This window comes from Herpailurus yagouaroundi, unplaced genomic scaffold (assembly GCF_014898765.1).
Source record: "Herpailurus yagouaroundi ecotype Mexico unplaced genomic scaffold, PumYag 190, whole genome shotgun sequence".
Classification (NCBI taxonomy): Eukaryota; Metazoa; Chordata; class Mammalia; order Carnivora; family Felidae; genus Herpailurus; species Herpailurus yagouaroundi.
In genome coordinates, this window is record NW_024412421.1 from 20911226 (window position 1) to 20924258 (window position 13033).

Genomic DNA, 13033 nt, shown 5'->3' on the forward strand with positions numbered 1-13033 from the left:
TTATTTATTTTTGAGACAGAGAGAGACAGAGCATGAACAGAGGAGGAGCAGAGAGAGGGAGACCCAGAATCTGAAACAGGCTCCAGGCTCTGAGCTGTCAGCACAGAGCCCAACGCAGGGCTCGAACCCACAGACCGTGAGATCATGACCTGAGCCGAAGTCGGACGCTTAACCGACCTAGCCACCCAGGCACCCCAATAAATAGATCTTAAAAAAAATTATCAGTTAATCCATAGCCATTGTTTACTTCTCCAGCCTCACCCATGAGAAAGTTTCTACTTAAATACATGTGTATGATGGTTAATACAAAGTATATTAGTGCACATAAATAATATCTTTATAAAGAGGATCTTAAAAATATATTAGCAGTTAATCTAATCACAAAGTAACTTTATGTGCCTTGCTACTCAACAGACTGGATAAAGGCCATTGACCAAAGACAATTGGAGAATTCCTAGGGCAAAACCATCCTAAAGGAAATTGTGTTTATGGAAAAATGATGATTTTTTTTAATGTTTATTTATTTTTGAGAGAGAGAGAGAGACAGAATGAGGGGCAGAGAGGGGCAGAGAGAGAGGGAGACATAGACTCCAAAGCAGGCAACAGGCTCTGAGCTGTCCGCACAGAGCCTGACATGGGGCTCGAACTCACAAACTGTAAGATCATGTGCCAAGATGAAGGCAGACGCTTAACCCACTGAGCCACCCAGGCTCCCCGATAGTCTTTTTTTTTTTTTTCTTTATTTCTTATGTTTAAATCTTTGATCAGGCTAGAGTTTCTCCTGCCAAATGGATATGTAGCCAAATTATTATTTTCCAGAATTTTTTTTCTGGAAAAATTCCTGGAAAAACATTATTTAATTATTATTTTGTTTCAGCACTGTAAAAGCCCCCCCCCTTTTCCTCAGTGATTTAAGATGACATTTTTACCTCGTCTTCTTTTTTTTTTTTAATTTTTTTTAACGTTTATTCATTTTTGAGAGACAGAGAGACAGCGCATGAATGGGGGAAGGGGAGAGAGAGGGGGACACAGAATCCGAAGCAGGATCCAGGCTCTGAGCTATCAGCATAGAGCCCCATGTGGGGCTCGAACTCATAAACCGTGAGATCATGACCTGAGCTGAAGTCAGACATTTAACTGACTGAGACACCCAGGCGTCCCTTTACCTCATCTTCTATTCTTTTTTTTTTTTTTTAATTTTTTTTAACGTTTATTTATTTTTGAGACAGAGAGAGACAGAGCATGAACAGGGGAGGGGCAGAGAGAGAGGGAGACACAGAATCTGAAACAGGCTCCAGGCTCTGAGCTGTCAGCACAGAGCCCGACGCGGGGCTCGAACTCACGGACCGTGAGATCATGACCTGAGCCGAAGTCGGCCGCTTAACCGACTGAACCACCCAGGTGCCCCTTCTATTCTTTTTTTTAAAGTAATCCCTAGTCCCATCATGGGGTTTGAACTCATGAATCTGAGATCAAGAATCACATGTCTACCAAATGAACCAGCTGGACATTGCCCCTACAATACGTTGATTGTATTTTAGGTCTCTGTTTTGTTTTATTGGTCTATTGATCACACACACTATTGGTAAGGTTTTATAAAAGCACACATCCTCACACATTGTGGGTAGGTGTGTAAATCAATACATCCCATATGAAGGGTAATTTGCTTATATTTATATACACATTATTATAAATAGACACACACATCTACTTATACACACATTTTTTTTCTTTTTGAAACATGTGAATGCATTTATTACATGTTAAGAATAAATTAACATATACCAGCAGGAAAAAAAAAAAGTTGGTGTTCTGAGGCCAGGAAAATCTACCCAGGGTAGAAAAGCGTCCCTGTTAATGGCTATTTACACAGGGATTGTTTCTTTCGTTTCTAGAAATGAGACTGGGCTGGGCTGTTGGGGGTTGGGCCCCAATGGCATAAGACTGAGTAGGATGGTCCTGGGTAAGCTCCAGGAGGGTCCACCCAACAGGCCAGGGAGGTCTGGCTGAACTGAGGGTTGGAACAACTCAAGCATGCTTGCAAGCAAACCCTCCCCAAAACCATACCCTGGAGGATATGGGCTTCTAACTTTGCATCAACTTCCTGAAGCTTCCCTGACACTGGATGACCCAGGCTTGACCCTAGGAAGGGAAGAAGAGTGTTGGACTATGATGGCTTTAAGAGTTTGTCTTTCCTCTGGCGGGGAAACATAATACATTGAGAAGGGCAAGAACAAATTTGAGGGCCACCTCATCGTATTCCATGCCTGGAACAGGAAAGGGGACCCCTGCAGCCCCTGCAAGAAGGAATGAGAACACAGGAGGTATATTTGATGTCTGCAAAAAATGAGACAGAATCCTTGTTTCTTGCTCTATTCACATGGAGCACGCACAGTGTTTTCCTTGAGAATTTCCTGTTCCAATTCCACTATTTATACAAAAACAGTAGAATGAGCTTGCAAGGTAAATAAGGACTTCCCTGGAGCAGTACTCACACACTGATCCTACTGTTGTCTGTGATAAATTTTGGATCATGCCCCTGAAGAGCAGGGAGAAGATTTTCTAGTACATGACACAGCAAAAGTAAAATGTTAATGCTCAAAATGTTTTATGTGGTGGGGTGCCTGGATGGCTCAGTTAGTTAAGCATTCACCTCTTGATCCCAGCTCAGGCCTTGATCTCAGAGTTGTGAATTCAAGCCCTGCGTTGGGCTCCACTCTGGGCATGAGGCCTACTTAAAATAACAATAATAATAGTAATAATAAAAATATTTTTTAAATGTTTTATTTTATATTTGAGACAGAGCACAAGCAGAGAAGGGGCAGAGAGACGGAGACAGAATCTGAAGCAGGCTTCAGGCTTTGAGGTGTCAGTACAGAGCTGATGCGGGACTCCAACTCATGAGTAGTGAGATCATGACCTGAGCTGAAGTCGGATGCTTAACCAACTGAGCCACCCAGGAACCCTGATAATAATAAATAACAATGTTTTATATGTGCCACCTTTCTCTTAGTAAGTTTCTTTAGAAGGTGGGTCTTATTTATAGCATCTAGAAACAATAACACCAAAATAGCCAGCATTTACTGAGGACTCTCTGTGGCAGGCACTGTGTTGAGTCTTTGTTTAATACTCATGTTGACACAGTACTTAGCTGTAGTAACTCAGTAAGTATCAAAAAGTTTGGAGAAAACTATCAAGGGCATTCAAGAATAGAAAATTACAGCCAATATTCCTCATGAATATAGAGGGAAAAATTTTTTTTTATGTTTATTTATTTTGAGAGAGGGAGAGAGAGAGAGAGAGAGAGAGAGAGAGAGAGAGAGAATCCCAAGCAGACTCCACACTCAGCGCCCATGAAGCCCAACATGGGGCTGAATCCCACGACTGTGAGACCATGACCTTAGCCAAAATCAAGAGTCGGATGCTTAACTGATTGAGCCACCCAGGCACGCACTCCAGATGCAAAGATCTTTACAAAATACTAGTGAATTAAATCCGGCAATATATAGAAAAGGCTAACGTCATAACCAACTGGAGTTCATCCCAGGAATGCAAAGATGGTTTTTTAACATTTTTTAAAATGCTTATTTATTTTTGAAAGACACAGAGAGAGAGGCAGAGAGTGAGCAGGGGAGGGGCAAAAAGAGAGGGAGACATAGACTCTGAAGGTGGCTCCAGGCTCTGAGCTGTCAGCACAGAAGAACCTGACGTGAGGCTCCAACTCATGAACCATGAGATCATGAGCTGAGCCAAAGTCGAATGCTTAACCGACTGAGCCACCTAGGTGCCCCAAAGATGGTTAAATTTTTGAAAACCATTCAAAGTAATTCACCATATTAACACAATAAAGGAGGAAAAATCATATGATCATCCCAAAAGATGCAAAATATATATATTTGACAGGATTCAATATCCTTTTATGATAAAAAAAATAGGAAACTAGGAATCTAGGGGAATTCTGCCTTGTTCCTTCTGATGAAGGACATCAACTGAAAAACCTATAGACAATATCATATTTAATCATGGAAGACTTGAATGCTTTCCTCCTACATTTGGGAACAAGGCAAGGATGCTCATTTCACCGTTTTTATTTAATGTTGTACTAGAAGTCACAGCCAGTGAAATAAGGCAAGAAAAAAAAATACACAGATTAGAAAGGAGGAAGTAAAATTGTCCCTATTAGCAGATAGCATGATTGCTACATAAGTTATTCTAAGAAATACACAAAACAACCACTAGAACTCTAAGTGAATTTAGCAAGATCACAGGATACTAAGTCAATGTACAAAATCAATTATATTTCTCTGTTACAGCTGCAAACAATTGGAAACTGAAATAACTCCCATTTGTAAAACATTTAGGAATAAATTTAACAAAAGATGCAAAAGACCTTTATGCCAAAAACTACAAATTAAAATAAGATTCAAATAATGAAGCAGTATACCACGTTTGTGGATTGGGAGAGTCAAGGCTGTTAATATGTTTATATGTTCGTCTATAAGCTGATTTATAGAATTAACAGGCTGATTTAAAAATAATTTTAGATTTACAAGAAAATTGCAAAAATAGTACAGAGTGTACTTGTATACCCCTCAGACAGCTTCCCATAATATTAACATCTTACATTTACTATCGTACATCTGTAAAAACTAAGAAATCAACACTGTTACATTAGTTACTTTACCTGGACTTCACTGTTTTTTTCCCTAATGTTCTTTTTTTTGTTCTACGATTCAATCCAGGATATTACATTGCATTTAGTTGTCGTATATCCTTAGTCTACTTAGGTGTATGACAATTTCTAAGTGTTTCCTTGTTTTATTGTTTTTAATAAGCTTGACAGTTTTGAGGAATACTGGTCAGGTATTTTGTTGAATGCCCCTCAATTTGGGCTTGCCTAATGTTTTTCCCATGCTTACACTGTGGTTATGGGTTTTTGGGAAGAATGTCATAGTGATAAAGTGGTCTCCTCATCACATACCATGCTATCAACATGATTTATCACTGGTGACATTAACTTTTTACTTGATTCAACAAACTGATTTTAAAATTTATATGGAAGGGTTGCCTGGGTGGCGCAGTCGGTTAAGCGTCCGACTTCAGCCAGGTCACGATCTCGCGGTCCGTGAGTTCGAGCCCCGCGTCGGGCTCTGGGCTGATGGCTCAGAGCCTGGAGCCTGTTTCCGATTCCGTGTCTCCCTCTCTCTCTGCCCCTCCCCCGTTCATGCTCTGTCTCTCTCTGTCCCAAAAATAAATAAAAGTTGAAAAAAAAAATTAAAAAAAAATTTATATGGAAATACATAAGATTTAAAATAGCAGAAACAATTTTGAAAAATAAGAGCAAAACTGAAGGATTTACAAGTCTTACTACAAAACTATAGTAATCAAGACAGTGTGGAATTGGCATTAGGACAGACAAATCACTGGAACGGACTAGAAAGTTCAGTTAAAGACCCACACTTATATGGACAAGCCACTTTCAAGAAAGACAGGAAAACAATTCATTGGGGAATTATGTTTTCACCAAATGGTGTTGGAACAGTTGGGTATTCACTTGGGAAAAAAAGAGATCAAGAAAGCTGCCTAATATTACTAAGTTTGTGAGTGGCAGGGGCAGGGCTTCCAAGCTGGACTTTCTGGCTAACACATGGTAATTTTGAATATGAACTTATAATCAATACATTTAGGCCACAATATTTTTCTGAATCCAATTCAATCTCAGGTCATACTTGCAAAAAATGTCAGTGTCTTGGTGTGCCTGGGTGGCTCAGTTGATTGAGCATCTGACTGTTGGGTTTTGGCCCAGGTCATGATCCCAGGGTTGTGGGATCGAGCCCAACATTGGGTTCTGCACTGAGCATGGTGTCTGCTTAAGATTCTTGCTCTTTCCCTCTGCCCCCTCCCCTGCTCTCGCTGTCTCTCTAAAATAATTTTTAAAATTTAAAGTCAATGTTTTCAAAGTAAGAGACTGAAGAAATGTACCTGATTCAAGGACACTAAGGAGACATAAGTAAATACAATACATGATCCAGGATTTGTATGAATATTAATTCCCTGAATTTGAAAATCATACTAGGGTTACGTAAGAGTACATTCTTATTCTTAGGAGATACATAATTATTTGAAGGTAAAGGGTCATATCATCTGCAACTTGTTCTGAAATGGTCTAACATTATTTATTTATTTATTTTTGGTCTAACATTATTAACAACATTATTAACATTATTTGATATGGAAGAAATCACATATGGAAAAAATATTAACAATTAGTAGATCTAAGTTAAAAGTACATGGGAGTTCATTTTATTATTCTTTCAATGCACCTGTTTGAAATTCTAAAATGGAAATTTAAATATTAATTTAAAAAACACTTTGTGGCAACTGGGTGGCTCTGTTGATTAAGTGTCCAACTCTTGATTTTAGCTCAGGTCATGAGCTAAATTGTGATCCTAATTCCTCTTGCCATGATAAATTTATGTAGACGTAAATATTTTTGTTTCTTTTGAAAGGCTTGTTTCTTATGTTATCTTACTGTCACAGCCTATCACAGTACTTGTGGCACAGTAAATGTTCAGTAAATATCTCTGAAATGAATGTAAATATTAGAATGTAGTTTGTGGAATAGCCTGAGTCATATGGGATTTCTCTCATGATTCAGTCTCATTTGGAAGGTAACTATGGGAAGTTAAGATTTACAGATACAGGGGATTCCTGAAATAGTAATATGTTGAGGTACTGTAAGGAGATGGGACCACTGGAGCTTGGAATGGCAGGAGAATTTGTGAAAAAGAATCCCAGGAATTCAAAGTGAGTAGGCTTTGGAAGGAAGAAGGTGGGTGGATCTGGTCTGATCACAGAAATGGTTTTCTTACCAGCAGATTTAGGAGTCAGTGGCTGGCACACAAGTCTTATAAAAGGAATGGTGGAAAATATTAGTAAAAGAGGTTGGGATGGATTGTGGAGAGTCTGGGAGAGTGACATGATGAAACTGACATTACATGTCAGTTGTGATGGCAGTTAAAAAAGAGTAGTTTAGGATAATGCACATCAACCAGGCTGGAACTCCAAAATGCTGGGACCTCTAGCTGGGAACAGCTGAGGTGAATTTTATTTTATAACACACGGGAACGAAAATAGCATAGCTATGTTCTGATCACCAAATAATTTATTTAAAATTCAGATCCCCTGGGCGCCTGGGTGGCTCAGTCGTAAGGCTTCCGACTTCAGTTCTGGTGATCCCACGGTTCATGGGTTCGAGCCCCATGTCAGGGTTTGCCCTGACAGCGCTGAGCCTGCTTTGGATTCTGCGTCTTCCTCGGTCTCTCTGCCCCTCCTCCGCTTGTTCCTTCTCTTTTTCTCTCTCTCAAAAATAAACAAACGTTTAAAAACAAATCAGATCTCCTTTCCCAGCTGTAAGATATAATTGATGTATAACAAAATCAGATTCTCAGTACTGTCAGAAACTTGGGATACGCCATACCCTACCTGTCCATGGCCTTAGGCCAATTATATGCCCCCCCCCTTTTTTCTAGCACTGCTGTTATTTATGTTCTGATTACTGTGTCAAGCGCTGTAGAGATACACTCCCTCACTTAATCGGCCAAACTTCTCTGCAGGGATGAGGTTATCTTGCTCGTTTTATTGGTTGGGAAAATGAGACTTAGACGGGCAACAACAGATCACAGTCTGAAGACTGCAAACAAAGATGTAAACCCGCCCTGAAATACAAGCCGCGCAAGAGGTGGGGAAAAACAAGCTTCGTGTGACTCAAGAGGTCCACGGCGAAAGGAAGGGAAGGGGAAGGAAACAGGAAAATGGAGACTTTGCCTCCTCTTCCCACACTGTGCAGGCGGCAACGCGGAGTGAAGGTGAAACCTCCCTTGCTTAACACCTGTCTATCCGTCTCCGTTAGGAGTCTTTGCAAAATCTCTGCATGTGATTGGTGAGATTGGAGGGATGGACGATTCTGATTGGTTAGTCGGACCTCGAACCAGGCCTACGCTCCAAGGATCGGGCGAGAGGTGGGTGGAACTTGAACCTGAATCCGTTGTTTCATTGGTGAAAAGAAAACGAACCAGGAACTATCCGGGAGCATGATTGGCTGTTGCCAGGAGCCCACCGACGGCCCTGGTTACGGAAGCCGGGGAGAGCTGAGCTCAGGGCCCGCCTCGAGGAAGTTAGCTTTGGAAACCGGGTTAGTGGTGGAGAAGAGGTGTCTCAGGCCTAATGGCGACTGTGGAAGCAAGCGGCAACGATGGGAAAGGGCAAGGGGTCGAGACCTCCGTCACCTATTATCGATTGGAGGAGGTGGCGAAACACAACTCCATGAAGGAGATATGGCTGGTGATCCATGGGCGAGTCTACGATATCACCCGTTTCCTTAACGAGGTGGGGGCCCGGGAGGTGGGGCGCAGGCCCTGGGAACTGCATGGGAGAGGGGCGGTCTGGACTAGAGAAGCAGCAGGGTGGATATGTATAGGAGGGAAATGAAGCCTGGCGGAGGGCGATAAGTGGCCACGATTCCCCTAGACGAAAACCGAGGGGTCTTAGATCTGCATGCCAGCGCTAAATTCCGGTCTTCATTAGTATCATGAATTGCATATCATACACTGAGCACTTAACTGTGCCCTAGGACAAACTCTTAAGCCATCATTATTCCCATTTTACAGAAAGGGAAACTGAGCCTCCAGACTGAGGGCTCTCAAGGTCACATGCTTAACAGCCTATAACCATTCTAACCTAGGTTTGAAGGGCTCCAAACCTGTGCTATTTCCGCTGTGTCTTCCTAACTAATAGCATTTTTGGTTTTTATAAGAAGCTGACATTTTTACCCCCTGATTATGCTGCTTTTATTTTTTTCTAATTTGAGTTAACCCTGAGGCCGGAAGGTCATGAGTTGACTCTTTCGGCCATTGACATCCTCTTGGTTAAATCTTCAAACCTGTTGCAATAGATCTCATTATGCAAGTTCTTGAGACCATGGTGCAACTGAGTGATTTTTTTTTTTTTTTTTTGTTTTTTTTTTTTTTTTTAGTTTAAGGGAATAGGATAGACTTTTAATGTATCTAACTTTATTGAGGTGTAATTGACATACAATATGTGCCCATTTAAAATGTACAGTTTGATGAGTTTTGACAAATGCATTCACCCATGTGATCAAAATCCCAATTAAGACAGAGCATTTCCATCATCCTAAAAAGTTCTCTCTTGCTCCTTGGCAGTCATTGCTCCCACCCCAATCCTTGACACTTTGAGGTATTTATATATATACATATTAACATATATATTTTTTTGATGTGTATCATGTTGAGTAATAGATTAATAATCTTGCGGTTAATTCCTTGGAAATTCTTGTGAAGTATAACCTTGTTGTAACTGGGAAAAACTTCATTTCTGTTAGTTGTTTTTGTGAAGCAAATATGCTAGTAAAATATATATTTTCTTAATTTGGAGCCTAGGGGAGGAATCACTAAATCCTGATTATTTATTTAATTAAAAAAAATTTTTTTTTAACAGAATCCAAAGCAGACTCCAGGCTCTGAGCTGACAGTATAGAGCCTGCTGTGGGGCTCGAACCCACAAACTGTGAGAGCATGACATGAGCCACAGTCAGTTGCTTAACTAACTGAGCCACCCAGATGCCCCTACATCCTGATTTATAAATCTATAGAAAGTTTTGAAATGTGAAGTTTCCCAAAAGGACGTTGTTTTTAATAAATCTTCTTAATGGCCAGTAAGTTAACATCTTAGAATTTATCAACTTGTATTTGTATGGGGTATGGCCTTTTATGCTTTTAAAACAGTACTTTAAAAGTACTTTCCCATTACTTCATCCTTGGATGACTAGTTGAGAGTGACTTGGATGTAGTGATCCTTATGTTAACAGGGTGGGAAACAGGTTCACAGAGATTTTAGTCATACATTTGATTAGTGGCAGAATCTGGTTTAGATAGATCCCTTGATTTCTCTTATCTACATAGCATTACTTCAAAATTCTGGCCTTAGGTCCTTAGGCATATGCCTCATTGTAAGTTTCAATTGTGGGTGGTAGCGTGTTAAAGCATAATTCATAACGGTAGGTGATGTTTTTCATTTGTGGTTTCATTTCCCCCAAATTTCTCATTTATGTATTATGTATGTAATCTCCACACCCAGCATGGGGCTCAAATGCACCACCCCAAGACCAAGAGTCGTGTGCTCCTCTGACTGAGCCAGCCAAGTGCTCCTCTCCCAAATTTCTTCTTGATTGACTTAGAATACATAATGAACTTGAAGAAGCATTCAGTGCTTGTAGTGGATGTTAGTTCAAGATTGAACATTAGTTCAACCTTGAGTAGTGGCTGCTGACCGGGTTCCCACATGCTGATGGAGCCAGAAACATCACAGGTGAAGTTTGAGCCACAGAGCTTTACCTGCAATTAACTCTTCTTACTTACCTGATCTGTCTTCTCTGTTCCTATTATCTTGCTCATTCCAAGCCTGTTCATTCATTTATTTTCTCATTCAAATATTTATCAGGTGTCTGTTATGTGCCAGATACTGTTGTAGGTGCTGAGGAGACAGCAGTGGATATGCCCTATTTATGCCCTCATGCAGATTAGTCGATGGGGAGTGGACAGTAAGCAGAGTAAATACAATGTATGCTGTGTTAGGTAGTGGTAGGTTCTAAGAAGAAAAATAAAGCAGAGAAGAGGACTGTGGATGTGTATGGAATGAAGGTGTGAGGGTGAGGGGTTGAAATTTTAGGTATGATGGCCAGAGTTGGTTTTATTAAGAGAATGACTAGAGTAAAGGCCAGAAGGAAGTTTAAGGGAGCTTGCCATGTGGATATCTGCAGGAAGAGTGGGAGTGGCAGAGGGAGCAAGTTCAAAGGCCTTGAGGTGGGAGTATGTCTAGTGTTGGGAGGACAAGTGAGGGGAGCCTGTAGTGGCTGGAGAGTAGTAGATGAGGTCTGCATGATCAGGTGAGGGCAGATCAAGTACAGCTCTGTAGGCTTCATGAAAGATTTTGACTTTTAGGAGAGGAACTCAAACTGGAGCAGAGGAGTGACATGATGTGACTTCATGGTTTAACAGTATCCCTCTGCAATGTTTAGAAGAGACTGAAGGAGGGCAAAAGCCACATTGAGGAGTCCAGTTAGGAAGGAGGCTATTGTAGTAATTTGGGCAAGGGGTGGTAGCTTGCACCAGGCTGGTGGCAATGGGGGATGGTGAGAAGTATCAGATTGGGGATGTATTTTGATGGTAGAGCCAATAGGATTTGATGATGCAATGGATTTGAGGAGTGAGAGAAGTCAAAGATGGCACCAAAGGTTTTGGCCTGCAGGTCTGGAAGAATAGGATTGCTATTAGATGAGGTGGGAGGACCTGTATCAGCTCTCATCCTTCTTATAATTGAAATACTTCGGGGCTTCTCCTTAGAAAGAGGTCCCTAATCTGAATATCCTGTGTCTGTAGGTTGCTTTTTTTTTTTTTTTTAAATAAATATGTTTATAATGTTATTCTGGAGTTTGAATGTGATGATTTAGAATTGGTAATGTAATTGAATTATCCTTCCCCTAACATTAATTTTGCATTTTTGAATTAGTGGTATGGGTTTGACTTATTGAAATCATTAATGAAAACCCAGAACCTTGCAGTAGTACACATCTTTGTCTTTGTGCTGTTTAGTAGTATAGAAAAGTCACAGAAAAATGGTTATACTGTCTTATGACTTGGGCTAGAAAATAACAAAGTATAACTCCCTTCGCAAGGGTCAGTATGATTTTGTGAGCCTTGGTTTCAGTCAGTATTCTAATTTTCGTACCGTGTATCACAGGTGAGAAAAGTTTGGGCGCCATTGTCTTATGTATAAATAACCATTACTGAAAAGAATAACTTAAAATAATACATTGTGATATTTTGAGGTTTTGTATGTATTTTTTAGTGACCATGGTCATGAGTGGGAATACTACCTTAGGACTTGCCTACAGATAGGATAGCATTTTACTCGTTCCACAGTGTAGGTGCTGACTGTCAGGTGCTGTGGTACTAGGTCCTTCTGGCATATAAAAGTAAACATGGTTCTGTCCTCTTGAAGCTCCTCTTCCACGGGAGACAAAACAAAAGGAGACAAACGTTCAATGATGGTGCTTTCTTTGAAGGAAACCAAATAGGAGTTGAGAAAGAAAATTGGGGGTGGTGGGGAGATGTACTTTAAAAAGAGCTTTCTGGAAAGCTTCTGTGAGGTAACTTCTGTGAGGTAACTGAGCTGAGGAGAAGGAACTAGTTGGGAAGACTAGAGAAAAAAGCATTCCCATAGTATTTGCAGAGGCAAGTGAGAGTTTGGTCCGTCAGTGGGACCCAAAGCGGCTGTGGCCATTGGGGTAGCGAATGAAGGGCAAGAACGGCCAGAGAGGTGGGTGGGAGCCAGGCCAGGCAGGGTAGGTAGAATTTGATCCTAAATGTATTGGAAAACCACTGAAGCCTTTTAAGATGGGGGTGACATTAAAACACTTTCTTTTTCTTTTACTGTAATTTATTGTCAAACTGGCTTATATACAACACCCAGTGCTCATCCCAACAAGAAAGCACTTTATTTTTCAAGTAGATGATTTTGGCCAAGAAGTCAAGAAAAGGTTGGAGGGAAAAGCAACACAGAATGGAAGAAAGTAAAACTTTCAATTCCAAGAATTTGTTTGAACTGTTCTACATCTTCTGTGCATATACCAATATATACAAATATGTACAAATAAATAGGGAAATAGAATTATAGTTTGAGACGCATGCTCCAACGGAGCCAGCTGGATGCCCCAATCGTAGTATTCCTTAATGAAATTATAGTATCTATTAATTGATCTGGGGTTTTTTTTGTGTGTGTGTGTTTTTTACATTTATTTATTTTTGAGAGACAGAGTGAGTTGGGGAGGGGCAGAGAGAGGAGACACAGAATCTGAAGGAGGCTCCAGGCTCTGAGCTGTCAGCACAGAGCCCAACACAGAGCTCAAACCCACGAACCATGAGATCATGACCTGAACTGAAGTCAGACGTTCAAC

General features: G+C 40.7%; 2 protein-coding genes across 2 annotated transcripts in view; both read left to right on the forward strand.

Moving 5' to 3' along the window:
* NIP7 (nucleolar pre-rRNA processing protein NIP7) overlaps nt 1-5108 on the forward strand; it is a 68953-nt gene extending 63845 nt beyond the window's left edge. Inside the window, exon 7 of the transcript XR_005780801.1 lies at nt 5061-5108. The gene's annotated coding sequence lies outside the window, so the exon portion shown is untranslated. The remainder of the gene's footprint in view (nt 1-5060) is intronic.
* Nucleotides 5109-8118: 3010 nt separating this feature from the next.
* The window catches only part of CYB5B (cytochrome b5 type B), a 37604-nt gene continuing 32689 nt past the window's right edge, over nt 8119-13033 (forward strand). The window contains exon 1 of the mRNA XM_040442946.1: nt 8119-8388. Within this exon, the coding sequence (XP_040298880.1) occupies nt 8227-8388 (162 nt within the window). The 5' untranslated portion in view covers nt 8119-8226. The remainder of the gene's footprint in view (nt 8389-13033) is intronic.